This window comes from Leptonychotes weddellii, chromosome 9 (assembly GCF_054177405.1).
Source record: "Leptonychotes weddellii isolate Sample4059 chromosome 9, ASM5417740v2, whole genome shotgun sequence".
NCBI classification, from domain to species: Eukaryota; Metazoa; Chordata; class Mammalia; order Carnivora; family Phocidae; genus Leptonychotes; species Leptonychotes weddellii.
Genome location: NC_138377.1, coordinates 101,043,925 through 101,061,534, shown reverse-complemented (window position 1 = coordinate 101,061,534; position 17,610 = coordinate 101,043,925). Strand labels below are relative to the sequence as shown.

At 59.8% G+C, this 17,610-nt stretch overlaps 1 protein-coding gene across 1 annotated transcript; it reads right to left on the bottom strand.

The window, feature by feature from the left end:
• Positions 1-313: 313 nt before the first annotated feature.
• SEMA7A (semaphorin 7A (JohnMiltonHagen blood group)) lies at positions 314-12,632 on the bottom strand. The gene is made up of 14 exons (XM_081831882.1): positions 12,557-12,632; positions 10,280-10,464; positions 9,696-9,737; positions 9,248-9,340; positions 8,953-9,037; positions 8,723-8,833; positions 7,978-8,117; positions 7,186-7,370; positions 6,165-6,273; positions 5,883-6,081; positions 2,945-3,072; positions 2,597-2,751; positions 2,347-2,408; positions 314-2,038 (listed from the first exon to the last, which is right to left on the bottom strand). The coding sequence occupies exons 1-14, from the start codon at positions 12,630-12,632 to the stop codon at positions 1,677-1,679; spliced, it is 1,932 nt and encodes a 643-aa protein (XP_081688008.1). The 3' UTR covers positions 314-1,676.
• Positions 12,633-17,610: the final 4,978 nt, after the last annotated feature.

Below are 17,610 nucleotides of genomic sequence, written 5' to 3'. Positions count from 1 at the left end.
GGAGCCTGGAGGGTTGCGAGGGATGGGTGGGGAGAAAGGCCAGCTCCCGAGGTGTGAGGAGAGGACGTGGGGTGCAGAAGCTGCCTGGGTTCAGCAGCTTGGCAGGCAGTGCACTGCTCAAGAGATGTGGGTTCGGATCCCATTCCTGCCTCTCATTAGCTAGGAGCTCTACTGAGTGCTCCCTGGTCTCCAAGGACAGAGACAGTAAGTGTGCATGATGCTCACACAGGCAGGAGGTACTGAGTCCTAAACAGGAGCCCCCCTCCCTCCTCCCCTGACCAGGATGGCTTTGCAGGCAAGGAGCAGGCACAGGTAAATAAATAGTTTGTTTATTAGTAATATGTTACATTATTAAAGTGCATTGAGAAGAGATGCAGGGGCCAAAGCTGGAAGGCCGCCGGCCCCAGGCCCTGCCCTGGGCTGGCCAGACACAGCCAGAGAAGGGCCCAGCTCTCTGCTGAAATCCATGGACAGGGCTGGGGGCAGAGCCACGCACCTAGAGAGCTTGGCCCAGGCTGTCCCCACCGGAATTCACAGTTTAGCCTAAGTTATAACATGTCCTGAGCTGAAGGTGGGAGACTAGGAGCATGGAAGCACAGCCCCTGGGGAAGGGGGCTGAGGGGAGGGGAGGGGACCCCCCCCCACCCCCCAACCCCCAATGCCAAGGGCAGAGTCCTGGAACCTCCCCCTGAGGACCCAGCTCCTCCTTCTATATGAATGTGGTAAACCTAGGGCTCAGTTTCTCCTTCATTCTCCCCTGTCTCCCTCACCCTACCCCCCTCCCATAACTGCCCCCCATACCAAGGGACTGGGACCATGTTCCCCTCAGACTGGGATCCCAGGGCAGAGCCAGCTCATGCCACTCTCCGTGAACCCATGCCTGTCCCCAGATTCTTATCCCATCCCCGGAGCCTGAGACTGGGACCCCCCACCCCAGCCCATGTCTTCCCCAGTTCCTCCCAGTCCCACCCCACCCCCAGCATGTAGTTTTGGTATTTTCATACAGATGCAGTCAGAATTAGCTATACATGAAATAAGCCTAACATAAAAATAGAGCTTTTTCCGTCCTTCCGTCCGGAAAGCAAACATCCTTCAATAAACATGCAAGGCCGCCGCCTGCTGGGTCCCAAGGCTGGTGAGGGAGTCGCAGAAGGCAGCCCAGGGCCTAAAGGAACAGCGGCCACCTCCGGCCACGGCCACAGCCACCCCCTGCCACGGCCACGGCAGGAAGGAGGGGGAGGGGGCAGCTGGGGTATGGGGAGTCCGGAAGGACTCAGGCCTTGGCCCCAAGCTCCAAAGCCGGGGTCCCACCTTCCCTCCCCAAACCCCATTCTCTGGCCCATGGGCTCTTGGGCTGGGAACATCACTGCATTTAGTCAAGTTTGAGGAGGGGTGTTCGAAAAGTAGTCTCCAGAAGATCAAGTCTGAAGTCATCAATGCCCCAGCTTCACAGCAGCGCCTTCCTCCCGCGGCCCCCAGCCCCCGTGCCCCACATGGGCCCAGCAGCCGCCCGCGGCTGGCCGTCTCCAGGCCTGGTGTCCTTCATCGGGTTATGCAGGCCCCCTGGAAGGGGCAGCGGGCAAGGAGCTCGCCAGGCCCAGCCGGCTCTGGGTAGGAGACTGTCCCGGTGCCCCTGAGGCTGCAGGAACCCGCGCCATGCCCAGCTGCAGGAGGCCCTAGTGGACCAGCAGGCCGAGAGCGAGCGTGGGCAGGACGCCCAGCCAGAGGGAGGTGGCCAGGGCCCGGGCGCAGCCCAGCAAGTGCTCGGCGGTGGCGCCGTCCTCGGGCAGTAGCTCCCAGTGCTGAGCCTCGCGGAAGTAGGAGCCCTCCTGGGCCTCGCAGCGGTAGTGGCCATACTGACGGGCTGTGAGGTTCTCGATGAACAGGATACAGTTGGGGCTCTGGTGGCCCGGCTCGCAGCTCTGCTCCACATTCTCCTCGTGGCGCCATGAGTAGGTGGCATGACGGGACTCCATGGGGCAGCTCAGGTAGTAACGAGAGTTCCGAGCAAGGGAAACCTTCTGCAGTGGGGCTTTGTCTGGAGAGGGGTGGGGGAGGCAGCCGTGAGGAGGGGGCCGAGGGCTCCCAAGGCAGGCTGTGTTCTCCCCTGCTGACCAGGCCGCCCGGACCAACTCTTATAAATGAACACAGTGCCCCACCTCTTCCCGACTCCCCTGCCTCCCTCACCATTCCCGTCTCCACAACCAGCCCATACTGAAGGGGGCCCCCTCTGCAGGACTGTCCTGCCCCATCTGCCTGGGGCCCCCAGGACCAGGCCATGTCTCCCTCAGACAAGGCTCTACCACCCTCAGCGGATGGGGGCCCCAGCAGGGCCAAATCAGGTACCTGGTTTGGGATTGGGGCACTCTGTGTGTGGCTCTTCTGGATTAATGGACTGCAGCACTGGTCTGGAGTTGGAAGGCAGAGAGAGGCTAAGCGGAGAGGAGGCCAGGGGTCTGGCCCCTTCCCTGTCCTCACCCCCACCCAGGATCAGCAGCAGTGCCCCCCCTCCCCAGGGAGGGGGTGCAGCCCACCAACACCACCCCCACTCTTGTGTTCACCTGCTCCCAGGGACAAGGGATCCGGGCCAACGTACCCTTGGGAGCTGTAGATGGAGACACAGCGGCCCTGGTCCCAGCCGCAGTAGGGGTCTCGGGCCATGAGGCAGCCGTGGCAGCCCCCGCCATAGACCTCACACAGGTCCAGGGGCACCTGGCTCACCTCCCACTGGGAGCTCACATACAGCTTCCGCTGGAAGGAGAGCAGGACTCAGGTCAGGCCAGGGCCCACAGCCCCAACACTGCGTTCTAAGTTACCAGGCCAGCCCTGCCTTGGCAGGCCCTGGGGCCCAAGGCTCTTAAAGGACATGCAAATCACAGGCAAAGGAGCTCTGTCCTCCAGCACCGGGTAGCCCCATGGGTTGCAGCGGGGTGAGGAGGCTCACCCGCTCCGTGTCCAGCGACATGGCCTGGATGGTGGCCGGGTGGTGAAAGGGCTGGATCTCCATGATGTTGAAGACAAGGCTGCGTTCCCCCTCCTCTGACTCCACCACCTTGTGGATGATGCCCCTGTCTGTGGGTGAGGGGCAGAGGGTCAGCAGGCCCATGGGTGGGAGCTCCACCACAGCGCGGCCGGGCTGACGTGGAGGAGGGCTGGGCAGTCAGGGCTCAGGCGAGGGTCACAGGACTGGGGTGGGGCGGGGCGAGGAGAGTATGGCTGGAGAGGGACGTGGGAGCATGAGGGCGACCCAGGGAGCTTCGGAGGCTGGGCCACAGAGGCCATCCCAGGAGGCCCATGGCTCCCCAAGGCCGCAGGGGCAGCTGGGGCATGAAGAACAGAACCGGCTGTCCTCAGTACTTTGTGGAGCCTCTGTGTGTTAGCCTTGTGCACTGTTTAATCCTCCACACTCTTTTTTTTTTTTTTTTTAGCTCACACAAAGGCAATTTATTAACAGAAAACAGTAATTTGAGGAATCCTCCACACTCTTTAAGAGGTGGTTATCATCTTCCCAATTCCGGGACGAGGAAATGAGGCTCAGAAAGGCTGAGCAATTTAGCTCAAGGTCACACAGCCGGTGACTGGAACCCAGAGACGTCAGAACCCCACCCCTCAGCTCCTTCTATGATTTCCCTGCTTCCTGGACTCTTTGGGGATGTTTGCTTTAAATAAACTTTTCATTTTGGAATATTTTTAGCTTTACAGAAAAGTCGCAAAGATAGTACAGAGTTCCCGAATACCCTTCACCCAGTTTCCCCCAACGTTACTATCTTACGTAACTGTGGTACATGATCACAATGAAGCAATTGACACTGGGACATTACTATTACCTCAACGACAGACTTTATTGGGATTTCTTGGGTTTTTCCACTAATGTCCTTTGTCCGTTCCAGGATCCAATCTAGGATTCCATATTGCATTTAATCTTTGGGGATTTTTTAATTTTTATAAAATATTTGATCTGAAAAGGACCTTAGATGCCACATAGAGATTCCCAAGGTCAGAAGCAGGCTGCCTGCCTCCAAGGCCATGCTGTCTCCATTCATACGTGTGGGGGACTAATGGGCATTCTGACCCCTGGGCCCTCCCATTCCCACCTCACCCGCTGTCCCAGTTTCTAGAATAGCCTACCTCCCTCTCCCTCCTTCCCAATTTCCCAGGGCATCACTTGCCCCCAAAAAGCAGTCAGATGATCAGATGATCACCCACCTAGGACTTTCCTCTATGTGTCCATGATGCCCCTCTGCAGGCTCTGAGATGTGACCAGACGCTCCTTTGTCCTGACAAGCCCCCAGCCTCGCCGCTGCCTTCACACCCACACACACATGCTGCCCTCCGCCACCTCCACGGCAGCCCCGTGAGTGCCTCCCATAGCTTCTCCCAGGTGTGAGAGCCTCCCACTCTCTGCAGAGGGCTCAGAAAGTTCTATTTCTTATCTGGCCCCAATCCTTCCTGCTGCAGGCTCCAAAATGGTACCTCTCCAATGGCCTCACGGATAAACCAGGACAACTGCCTCATCATTCAAGTGCGCTCGCCTCCCAGGTCTGTGTGAGGGAGCCCACGGCCCCTGTCTCCTGCTCTCAGTCCTGTACCGTGTGACCCTTCCTCTCCTGCACCCCGATGCCCTGCCGTCCCCCCGGCTGACCACAGCAGCTAGGCCGGCCACGGCTGAGCAGAGCAAGAACAGGGGCCCATGGGTACAGCCAGGATGAATGGAGGAGTAAAGAAGTGAGGTCTCAGGACCCAGAAGCAGACCCCTTGGGGAATTCCTCTCCCGAGGCTTCCAGGAGTCAAACAACCACGAAGGTCACCATGGCCCTGAGAAAGCCACAAGGTGAAGCAGGAAGCCACATAGCAGGGGAGGTACTGAGGGTAGGTGCCTGAGGCCCCTGGGGAGACACTGCCCTTTCTCATGGCACCACCACTCGGTCTCAAGGAAGGCCTGTGGCCCCCACCAACACTGATCTCCATGCCTGCTCCCAGGAGCCCCTTGCCCACAGCCTGGGACCAAGAAGTTGCCAAAAACTCAGCTCAGGGCTAGCTTCTCCATGGCTGGTGGCTTCCCAGAATACAGGGGTATCTCCCAGGGCATTCCCCCCAGCTTCTGGAGTCAGCAAAGCCCTGACCCCCACGCAAGCCCCCTCTGTGGTCCTCTACAAGACTCTGCAAAGGGGAACGCCCGGGTTAAACGTCTGCCTTCAGCTCAGGTCATGATCTCAAGGCCCTGGGATGGAGTCCCGCATCCAGCTCCCTGCTCAGCGGGGAGCCTGCTTCTCCCTCTCCCTCTGCCGCTCCCCCTGCTTGTGCTCTTTTATGCTCTCTCTCTCTCTCTCAAATAAATAAATAAAATATTTTTTTTAAAAAAGACTCTGCAAAGCCTCTGCTGTCTGGAAGTCCTTCCTCACGTCTCACTAAATTCTTAGCATCCCCCCATCAAATGTCTCCCCTCACCTGCATACTCCCACAGACAGGGAGAGGGTCTGATTTCCTCATTCTGCCTGGCAGAGGCCCTCGGGATACCACTGACCTGGTCCTTCCTCCTGACTGTCCACTTTTCTTCCTACCATCTTCCCTGGGTCAGACATCTGGACCAAAGCTACACCCAGCTTTGCTCAGACTTGCTACATTTCTGCCTCTGAACCCTCACGCTTGCTCTTCTCCCATCCTGGGATACCCTCTCCTCTTCCCTCTGCCCCCACCTCCTCCAAGAAGCCCTCCCAGCCTGACTCTTCCATAGCTACACATACTATCCCCTGACAGCTCTCGGTCAATCAATTCTTCCTTCCAGGTATAAAGATCCAACCAGATGTTAGTTATATTATTCTTTATGCCTTTCATATCCATTTTTACAAGGCAGGCCAGAAGATCCTGGGGTAGCCCCTCACCTGTCGTTAGGTAAAGCACATGGAAGGTCTCCCCACGGCTGGCCTGCATGCGGTGGACAACCACTTTCTGGTAGTGGTACTTCGAGTGGAACAGTGGCGTCTTCGAAGGCCCCATGGGCTCCACCCTCTGTGCCACCTCAGGGTGACTGTCAGCCACCTGGAAGGTCTCCGTGGGGATGGGCTGCCGGTCTGGGAGACACTGGGCAAGGAGGACAGGTCCAGGTTAGTGGCACGGCTGGGAGGTGGGGCTGGGGCCTGGGCCATGGTGGGGGGTCAGCTTACCTTGCCAGGCCGAGGGTTGGGAAGGCTCGTATGGTAGCCCTTGAGTGAGGAAGTACGGAAGACCTTGTCAATGTCCCCAAGTGAGTACACACAAACAGCCGAGTAGTTCCTGGGGGACACAGAGACCTCCTCAGTGGGGGGCCCGGGACCTCCACCCCCACTCACCCAGGCCAGCCCAGCACCAGACAGGGACATAACCAAGCCCCCTGGCCTATGAGCTCTGTGAGGGCAGGGACTATCCTGCGGGTCAAGCCCAGTGCCTAAGATGATCAAAACACCAAGGAAGGAAGAAGGGAGGGACAGCAGGGGGGAGGAAGGAGGGAAAGAGGGAGGGAGGGAAGAGGGAAGGGAGAGAGGCAAGTTCAACCACATTTCTTTCTGCTGCATTCGAAAACCCCAACCTGTGTTCTGTCACAGAATCACTGAGTTCAGAGGCCAACGCTGGGGGAGAAATCCCAGTGTATGCCTTCTAGCTGGGCGGTCCTCCCACCTCTCTGGGCCCAGCTGCAGCCTGCTGAGGCCCGAGGAGGCCAGACTCCCGTCCGCTTCGCAGCCAGGCTGGGTCTACCCACACAGGAGCAACAGAGCAGGGGCTTGGCCTCCGCACCCTGCCACCCAGCTCTCCCTGCACACACCCAACCAACGCCTGCCTTGTTTTCAATCAACAAGAGCGATTAAGAGGCGTGAATGATCAGGATCAGGCGGTGCTTGAGCAGCTGTGGTGGCACCCAGCACCCCAGGAGGCCTCGGCCGCCTCTCCCCGGCGCCCCGGCACCCACTCCGAGCACACCGCCAAGGGACACACGGGCACAGCTGCAGCCTTCAGCACGCACATGGCACGGGCACACACACCCGGTGCAGACGCACAAACATTCCAGCGCTCGCATCTCCCTGAGCACGGACTATCCCCCACCCCAGGCCCCGCAACAGCGCTGTCCACTCATGCCCCATGAGCCTCCTCCTCAGCAGGGCCCCAGCCTCCTGAGCCCCGCTGGCCCCGGCCCCGGCGAAGGTCACTCACCAAGGGTTGGAGAACACGCCATAGACTCGAGTGTCCCTCCACTGGCCGTTGGGGTCGGGGAGCAGAAAGACGTCCTGCAGCCTGTTGAAGTTCTTGTTCGAGGCCACGTCGCTGCACACCAGCATGGCCTTCAGGAAGGTGTTCCACTTGGACACCGACAGGGAGCTCTCGCCACCCTGGTCCCCCTGAAAGGGTGAGGAGGAGGAAGAGGCCCCTCAGTCCCTGCCCGGCTGCCAGAACGCTGGCACCCAGGCTTCAGAGCTGGCGCGGAAGCTCTGGAAGGGGCCATAACCTGCCAGATGCCAAGGCACGGGCGCGAGGAGCTGGGGCCGGGCTCCAGCCGCAGGCCGGGCTGATCCGGGACGCAGGGCCAGCAGTGGGGACCCGCAGGCTCCGGGTGCCAGGTCCCCATAGAGCAGACCAGCTCAGACCACGCGTACACGCTCACACGCGTGCCACAGATGCGCATCCCAGCACCTTCAGTCAGGTGAAACGAACACACGTAAACGCACTTCCACGCTCACAAACACACTCGAACACATCCCACGTGAAATCACACCTGTGCACACCGACACGCGTGCACCCGAGCCCCACCACCTTCGCCCACTCGCAGATGCACAGGCCCTCCCGGGCACACACATTTGCTCCCACAGTCCCACACCCAGACTCACACATCTCACATGCTCCTGCATGCAAACACGTATGACACCTGACCCAAGTGTGTTTTCACACATTTGCTCACTCCTGCGCAGGCACGGACACACACTCTTGCCCACTCAGCCACCCACTCACCCTGCACAGCTGGGCCACGCGGGACACGTTGAGAGGGGCCTCGGGGTTCTTGTCAGGATTGTCCTCCCGGAAGAAGTAGTAGATCTTGTCATCATAGGCCTGGTCTTGGTGCACAATGGTAGCCTTGATGAACTGGGGGTCTGCCAGAGACACAGGCAAATGGGTGTGAGGCTGGGAGTCTGCTCAGAGGACCCACCCTGTATGCACCCACTCTGTGTGCACGTGAGCACACACCCTACCCCCCGAGTCTCTACAAACCCAGGGCAAATCGGACCTAGAGAAAAACTCAAGAACATCAGGTCCAATAGCCCAAGGGGCCTGAGTCTGCACCCCCACCCCACACCTGTTTTGCCCTCTCCTACAAAGATGTCATCGGCCCAAGAGCAATGACTTCATGCCTGGGGACTGGGGGGAGGTCCCTGGGGGTCCCTAGGTCACCTCTGCCTAACTGGCAGAGCCCTAATGAGGAGGGAGGAGGCGTTGCCCCCACATGAGTTCAGCAGAGGGATACGCTCTGGCTCTTGGGGAGCCCCCGCTGGGTCTGCGGCTTCCTCCGTTTTGCTCCCTGAGTGTACAGGCCCCCCCCCACCGGAACGCTGTTGTCTTTGTTGTTCCCCTGCTCCCTTACAGGTCAGCCTCCTCGTTTCTTGAGCGGGCTGTGGCCCCAGCGGCCCTCGGGGAGCCCTCCCAGGGAAGAGGAGGTCCCCACCCACCGCCCCTCCGGCCCAGCCGGAGCCTGATTTACTCTGCATGACGGTATCACTGGTGTACAGCTCGATCTCGCCCTGGATGCGGCGGAACCGGGGGATCTTCCCGTTGTATTCCTGCTTCCGGATTGTGGAGTACACCTCGTCCCCTGGGCATGGGGGGAGGGCCATGGGTAAGGGCAGACAGCTCCTGGAAGTCCCTCCTCCACGCCTGGGCCACGGGACACGGAGCTGACCGCCCTCCCCCAGCCCAAGGCAGCAGCCCTACCGTCAAACAGAACCAGCGAGTTCTCATCCGGGCTGAAGGGGGCATAACCTCTCCTCTCGCCAAGCGACTCCACGGTGCCATTCACCTGGGGGACACCAAGGAGGGTCAGACAGCCATGTGACGCCATAGCCACTGCCTCCCATGGGTGCCAGCTTCCCAGCCAGGGTCCCCCTCTTTCCAGGGATTCTATACAAGGTGAGGCCAGCCTCAGAGCCCCCCCAGCTCCTTCCCACCATGGAGAAGCCCACCCAGACAAGACTGTGCTGACCAGGTCCACGGGGAGGGGCCCTCTCACCAGGCTCCAGCAGCTGGGGCGCCGAGCATTGGTGCCGCAGATGAGCAGCCCCTCACCCTGCCTCTCCAAAAGCGTGATGTAGTTCTCACAGTCCTGCCAGGGAGAAGGAGAAAGAGACAGGTTGGCTGGAGGCCCCGGCAGGCCTAGCACTAGGACCCTCAGTCTTGGGGAAGGAGGCATCAGAAGTCTGAGTATAGGAGGTACCCTCCAAAAGGAGAGCCCAGAGGGGGTGCCGCTCACTCCAACCCCCCCAGAACAGAGTAGGGCAGAGAGGCCTTGGGGAAGGACCATGTCCCCCCCTCAGAACTGGGAATCCTGAGGCAAGGTTACCTCTCTCCTCCCAGACTATGACTCCCAAGACAGGTCCATGCCTCCTTCCTCAGACTCTCAGGGACTCCCTTCCCTTTTCCAAGGGAGTCAGCCTCCGTATTACCTGTGCCCCACTCACCTGCTTGTCCAGGCAGGACCCCTTCGTGGAGCCAATGTTCACCTGGGGGGGAGGGGAGAGCATTAGTCCACTCTGTCAAGGCGAGATGCCTGTAAGTACCTTCCATGCATCCTCAGGATGAGCTCATTTTATAGATGAGGGCTCTGAGAGGCTGAGTGATTCACCCAAGATCACAGGCTGTTTGGCCTCATACCTGGAGCCAAAGCCCAGAGCCAGCCCAGAAATCTCAGAGGACGGGGGCCATGGGGTCCTGGAGCCCAGCTTCCTGTCGGGGTCTCCTGCAGCAGCACTACCCACTTGGCCTGGGGGACTAGCTCTAGGCCTTTCTCCATGCCGCCCCAACACCCACGCCGATCTGGACTACCTTTAGGGAGCCTCTCCCAGGGACTATATGATGGGATATAATTATATTATGGGATATAATAGGGAGTAGACTAATTTAGGAAGAGCGCTAACTCCCATGGATTCCCTGAGACCCCAGAGGGGATATAAGGAGAGAAATGGGGGGAGGAAGGAGAGAGGGAGGGGCTCATCTCTGTTCCTGGGGCCAGCAGAAAGATCCAGGCAGAGGGGTCTAGGCTCACCGTGCGCACGGAGGCATTCTTGCCCTCAGGGAAGTCGAAGAGATAGACCTTGCCACGTCCACCCACCCACACGGAGGAGCTGCCGGGCTCATGGAAAAGCACCGTGTGAGGCTCTGCCAGGCCGAAGTCAACCCAGTCCTGTCCTGCGCGGCCTGAGGAGGAGGCAATTGGCAGAAACGTTGAGGCTCAGCCCTGGGCAGGAAGAACCTACCCACCGCCCTAGGCATATCAGCACCTGCCTGACAACTAGTGTTTGGGGTCTGAACTAGGGCAGTACCAGGACTCAGAGCCATGAGTGGGAGAAGTGAAGGGTCCCCTGCTGGGGTCCAGCAACCAGCTGTCCTTGGCCCAGAGCCATGACCCCTATCTTACAATATGTGTAACCTCTGGAATGAGGGCAGGATTTAGGGGCCCCCCTGGAGAAAACAGAACCGTCCACCCCCACCCAACATACACATACACACAGACACACTGCACACAGTCTGCTACTCCTAAGAAGCTGGGCTCAGCCTTCGGGACTCCATCAGGGCTCCCTGGCTTTGGTCTGTGAGGCTCACCACTGCCAGGACAGAGCCAGCGGCCACCTCTGTCTCCCGCGGGTAGCAGGGCCTCGAAGCAGCCCACTTAGAGTCAAGGTTCCCAGGGATCGCTTTGTTCAGAACGCCCACCCCTCCTTTGGGAAGCCCTCTCCAACCCCTCCTGGTCCACCCAGCCCCTTAGTGAGCAGGCCAGCTTAGATCAGAGCTAGAAAGGAATCTGAGTATCCACTCCTCCCCATTTTTACAGATGGGAAAATGGAAGTCCAGAAGGAGGTGGCAGCCCAAGGTCACAGGGTCAGTAGCAGGCACCGAATGACATCCCACGCCGCAGCCCCCCAGCTGCACCCGGTGGCCTGACCTGCTCTGGGCTGGTTTCACAGGGCGCCGGCTGGCCCCAGCGGGGGAAGATCAGCCCTCCCTCCGCAGCAGCTCTGGGACAGGGAGCCCTTCACAAGCACAGCCTGGACCTTTAAGCAGAAGGGCTGACCAGGGCAATTTTGCCCAAAAAAGAAACAGTCTGTAGCCACTACCTCAGGGAGAAGATATCTCATCTCCGGTGACATTGCCGAGGTCAGCCCGATTGCAGGATTAAATTACAGAGATGGGAAGGCTTGTGGCTGGGCCCCCCCGCAAGCAGCCCCAGCTAGCGTCTTCCACCCCTGACCAGCTTGGGGCTCACCCCAGAATTCGGTCCGACCACTGTTTATTCAGCTGCAGTGAGTTTGGGGGCAGCCAGCTCCCCAGGGACACTGAAGTAGGACACAGCCCAGCCCACTCGGAAGAGGGCTGCCATTTCCTCGCGTCTGCCCCGGGCCCTCTCCGGCCATCTGAGCCATCCCTACTGGTTCTGCATTCAACGGGGGCGCACCTTGTGACCCGCAGCCGCCTTCCCTTCCCGTAGGCTACAGCCCCACACAGTCCTGGAAGTGGGATATTCTCAGTCTTCACTGCCACTGTGGCTTGGCTCACAGCACAGAGGCCAAAACTCAGGGCCCCCGGGGATACGCTAGCCCAAGGTCACGCTAGGAGGGAAGGCAGACTGGCTCACAGGATCGGTGCTCGGAGATGCCAGCCACAGAGAAGTGCTGAGCTCACTGCCCTCGGGTTCCCCTGGCTCTCCTGGAGCGCTCCACACACAGCCTGGGCAGCTAGGCGTGTCATGCCTCACTGTCCCGCAGACTCACCCCTCAGCCCCAGCTGCGCAGGCCAGTGCTGAGAGCCCAGCTCTGCCCTGGGCTGGGGGTGGGGGCTGCTGGCCAAGGCTCGGGCACTGCATGGCTGGCAGGTCTCGGCGCCCGAGCTCCCCCGCCTTTCCAGGTGGGGTGCCCGGCTCCCCTTTCACTGGCAGCCAGCCAGGGATCCAGACAGTCTGCAGCTGCTCCCCCTTCCACTCCCCTAGCCAGCCGTGGCCAGGAAAGCCTGCATGTCTGCATCTGGAGATGGGCTGGGGCCTGAGAGTTGAAGCCCCCAGAAGCCTACCCCTCAAGGCCAACCACAGCTCTGGTAGCAGGGAAAAAGGCACCAGAGCGGGCCCCGAGGACAGTTCCTGTCTGGGGGTGGCAGTCCTGCCCTGGGGAGTCAAGCCTGATGGGAGACGTACAGCCTGGCCCTGGAGAGCCAGGTGTGTGGAGGAGATCCGGCCCTACGCTGAAATCCAGACAGTGAGACAGCCACCCGGAAGCAAGCCTCGCCGAATCGCATGCAGGACTGTCCCGGGGCAGAACTCAGGGCTGCTCACAAAGGATCTTTGAGGACACAAAGGGAGGGCGGGTGAGGGCTGCCCGCAGCTGGGGTGCAGTGTGGCAGGCTACCATACCGGGCCCAGGACGGTCCTGCACAAATCTGCAGGCATGAGTCCCATGCCCTTCAAATCCTGGCTACAGCAGCCAGGGGTGGGTTAAGCAGGAACTGTTCGCCCCATTTTGCAGAAGAACAAACAGGGGCCAGGAAGCATCGCCTCCCTTGACCCCCAGGTTCCCGCCCCTCCCCACTCTGCGCCTGATGATGTGTATGGGAAGGATGGCACCAGCTCAGCCCCAGGACCAGGCCTTGGCCCATTCTCCACCCCAACCCCAGCCTGGCTCCCGAACTGCCCAAGGCCCTCAAAGGGCCTGATTGTGCCGGGGAAGTGTCTGAGCGGCAGCAGCTCGATGAATACGTGAAAGGAAGCTTTGTTCAGGTTGCAGGAGCGGGGGCTAGGGGGCTCAGGGGCAGGAGGGCTGCCTGGAAGTGAAGGCAGCACCAAGCCTTCACAGCCAGGCCCCATGTCCCCGTGGCACCATCACAAAGAGCTGGGTCAGGGAGGGGGCGGCCTTCAAGGCTCTGCCCATGCCGGGGCTGAGCAAGGCCAGAGCTTGCCCCTAAAAAAGCCCAGGCGGGTGAGCAAGTGTCACCTCCTTAAATGCGTCTTTTTGCTTCCCAATGAATCCAAAGGGCTAGGGGAGGCGGATCAAAGCCAGATGGGTCAGGAACAGGCAGGAAAAGAATACCAGACAAGGGCAAGAGCTGAGCCAAGGTGGGGAGGCTGACTGAATGGGGAGTACCTAGACCTAACGGCCCTGAGCGGGATGGGGCGGGGAGCCCAAGGATACTGCCCATCAGTCTGCAGTGCTGCCGCCCCCCTCCAGGCAGGGCTAGGATGGAGAGAGCCTCCCCTCCTCCAGCATGCCCCCTGCTCTCCCTGCCTGACCAGCCCCCTCTGCTTCCCATCCTGGATGTCTAAAAGGAGCACCGTCTGGCACCGGGTCTCCCCCCTCACTCCCCAGCCTGACGCATTAGCGGCTGACTAAGTGGTAGCTAAAAGCTCCCAGAATAACCAGGGGTTCAGGCAGGGGAGGGGGCTAGGGGCCCACGGGGAGGGCATGGCCCCAAAGGTGGGCCAAGCCACAAGACCCCCAGCCCCACCCCCATGTGATTCTGAGCCAACCCTTGCTCCTTCTGGACGGGGAAAGAGCACACTCAGGCTGCCCTGTGCCCAGCCAGACTCCATGGCCTCAGCCTCCTCGCGGAGGCAGGAGCCGCAGGGCCCGGTCCCAGCCAGAGAGGAGGGTCAAGAAGACGGCTGGGTGTGGGAGGCAAGATGCCACTGGAAAGAATCAGACCTGATTGCTCTCATGGCCACCACCCTCCCACCACCGTCCCAGTGGCCTAACGGCTAGAGCGAGTCTGGACCTCCATAGGGTGGGTTTTCCTAAAGCAGGCTGGCCTGTAGGGGTATCGTTCCTCCTCTCCTTCACTCTGGGTGCTGTCACCGTCGGGTCCCCACTGTCCCCACATCCTTGTTGCTAATGAAAGAGGGGGGCAGCCCAAGAGGAGGGTGGGAGTAGAGGATGGAACGTAGGGGATGATGTTGTCCTTGAAGGCAGCAACAAGGGACAGGGACCGCAGTCTGGCCCGGGCAGGGACAGCCTTCCAACCTGACCCACTGACCCAACAGGCCTTGAATGCTAACCTCAAGGAGCCCTTTGAAAGTGGGCATTGAGGCAGGCTCTAAGAATGGTAGGAATGTGGGCACCCAGCAAGGAATGCCTGAGTCAGGCAGCCAGGGAGGCCAAGGCACAGGGCAGGAGCCAGGCCAACCTCAGATTGGGGACTCAGCCACATTCTCCCACCCTACACCCCACCCTGCATTGCCAGGCCCACCTCACACCCTCTCCTACCCCACACACCTGGCTGAGAAAGAGGAGGGAGGGCCCATGTGCGACCCAGGAATGAGGGTGCAGCCTCTCCGCCCTTTGCAACCCATACCCCAGAGGTCAAGTTGGAAAGGAGAGGATCTGAACACTCACGGAGCCCAGACGGGCTGCGCCACTGGCCCAAAGAAGCAGAAGCAGGGCCAGGCCACAGCGCAGGGCTTCTGGGCCCCATCACCAGCTCCAGCCCTCCAGGACCACATCCCCGAGCTCCTTGAGAGCCTCTTGCTTTACAAAACACTGTATATTGCTTCTCTCTACTTCCCTGGGTCATCTCCTACTCCCCATCCTTCCCTCCCTTGTCTACTAGGTGAAAACTTGCTGGGCTGAAGGGACACATCCTCCTACCCACCAAGGTCAGCTATGGGTGGGAGGGCAGCATGCCTCACATGTGGGCTCAGCCCTGGCTCCAAGAAAGCCTGTGCCCCCTTTGGCAGCCAGGTGGCTGGTTGGTTGTGACCAGGGCCTTCCCCAGGTTTAGTTTCCTTCTCTGAATTGAAGGGCCTGGTATCTGCTAAGGTCTAAGTTTTATGACCCAACCGTGGTTCTTAGGACAAATCACAGTGTTGAGTTCATGGGTCGTTTGGGGGAAGTGTGGGATTATGAGTCCTGGAAAAGTCACAGACAGCTTTTTGAATGGAGGTGGGGGCAGCAGAAGAAGCCAACATCCCCCTCTGCCTCCATCAACTAGCCAGCAAATTCCCCAACCACCCTGCAAAGAAGGCAGGACAAGTGTCTGTACCCCATTTGACAGACAGGAAGACTCAGGCCTCTCCAAGTCAGCAAGGGTTGTATGCTCTCTGCACTGGGCCACTGTGCTCAAATGACCAGAAGCCTGGCTCGGGGGAGGGGGGGAGGACCAGAGGGGAAAAAGGCTGCGGGGGAAGGGGCAGTGTGGACGGCAAGCTGTGGGGGCACTGGGCTGAGCCAGACTCAGGGGACTCAAGGCGGGAAGGCTCTCCTCCCGAGGCCCACAAGGAGCAGGGAGGAGGTTCCAAGGCCAAGGGAAGGCAGGAAACCCAGGATGGACAGCATGTCCTGCCCACCTTCCGCCTGTTCTTCAGCCTGGCCCCAGAGTGAGGTCAAGGTCAACGGGTAGCTCCTTCAAAGGAGTGGATGGGCACAGGGGCAGGGCCTGCCCTTGGGCGCAGAGCCAGGGCAGAGGTGGGGGAGAGGGCAGAGGATGGCTACACCAACCCAGTGGAGGAACAGAAGGCTCCCCCGCGGGGAGGGTGGGGGTAGGCAAGGGCAGCCCGCCAGCACAGCCGGTGAGGGAGAGCGGGAGGGGCCGGGCTGCCTGGGCTGCGTCTCCCCAGAAATCAGAGATGCCGAAGGGGGAGATCAACAGCAATGGCGACAGTGACATCCCTCCCACCTCACCCTTCCCCTGCACTTACTATGTGCCAGGCTCTGGTCTAAGTGATTTTTAGATACATTAACTCACTTAATGATCGCCAAACTCTTCTAAGGTGGGTTCTCTTATTACCCGCATTCTACAGTGAGGGTAGCAAGACACAGAGGACTCGAGGAACTTGCCCAGGATCACACAGCTATTAAGTGGTGGGGTGGAGCTTGAGACTCAGGCAGATTGATTCTGGAATCTGTGTTTATAGCACTGCGCTCTGCAGAAGGGCCCCTGGAAGCTTCCAAGCCAGTGCCTCCCACACAAAAGAGAAGACTGGGGACCAGAGAGAGTGGAGCCTGGTCAGAGGCCTCTTGGCACAGGAAGGCCTGATCTCTATCCACGATACCCTAAAGAGAGTGTGTATAAGTGAGCGTGGGTTGCAGGCCTGAGGCATGAGGAGTTGGGGGGAGGGTGGTAGGGATCTGGGGGTGCAGCACAGCACTGAGTGCTGACCGGCATGACTAATTAGGAAGACAAATCTCTTGAGATCTCTGTCCAAAATAGAAGACACTGTGCGGCCTGGGGTAGACCACAGTGAAGGGCAGAATACACTCATGAACCCTTCTTTACTATCTGCCCAGCCAGGTTCCTACCCAACCAGCAACTGCCAAGAACACTCGCCTCCACCCTTGACTCAAGAACCCACCATGGCTCCCAAATGCCTATCCCAGCAGGGCCCTCCCCCTCTACCTGGCAGACCTGGCAGTCAAGGCCCATCTCTGCTCCTCTCTGCCACGGCTCTTTCCCTCCTCCGCACCTTCGCTTGTGCTCTCCTTTCCCTCAATTGCCCTTTCCCCTTCTGTCTGTGCACATGCTCTTATCTGTCCTTGAACACCTGGCCTCCACCCTCCTGGCTTTAGGAAGTGTTCCCGACTGCTCCAGCCCTCACTGTTCCATCCTCCCTCTGACCTTGTGCTACACACCATCTGGCACACACCGTCTTCTCTCAGATCACACTGTCTGATGCGATTTTGCCCAGACTGTGGGGTCCTCAACGTGAAGGCCAGGCCTCCTCTCATTCCATGGGCCCTGCCAAGCCAAGGCTAATGTTGGGCAAGTAAGGACAGCTCAGATAGTAGGGAGGGGCGGGCGGGGGCAGGAGGGTAAACTGCCACGCCAGAGGCTCGACATCTTGGAACAGGTTCCTGGGCTACTGACAGGGTACCGAGTTTATCACGGTCACCTTCCTTCCTCACTAGGCTGGGCTAGAGCCCTGGGACCAGAAGATAAAGAGCATGAGTGGCTCTCCGTTCCCCACTCTGCCCCCACCCCTTGCACCTGCCCTTCGCTCTTGCCTGGCTCTTCCCCTCCCCAGGATGGTTGTGCCACCCCACAACGACCTGTCACAGTCCTTGGCTATACCTACAGGTTCCGGATCTCCTGGGTGCCCTCCCTAACCAGGCAGCAGGCCCACCTCGCCAGGCACCTGTGTGCTCTCCAAGGGCAAACCTAGGCCTTCTCCTGCTCTCTCCCCTAGAGTTGTTGAACATGGACGGACCCAGGCATGGGGGCAGGTGCTGGCTGCCCTCCACAATGAGAACTGCCCCTGACGGTGTTAGCTCAGAGCCCGAGCCCCTGACTGGAAGCAAGGGGTGCAGGAGACAGGGTAGGATCAGCCTAATCCCAGGCTGCCGTGACGGTTAAACCCAGATTAGCCCAAGCCGTGACACAGATCAACCTGCCCTCAAGACCTGA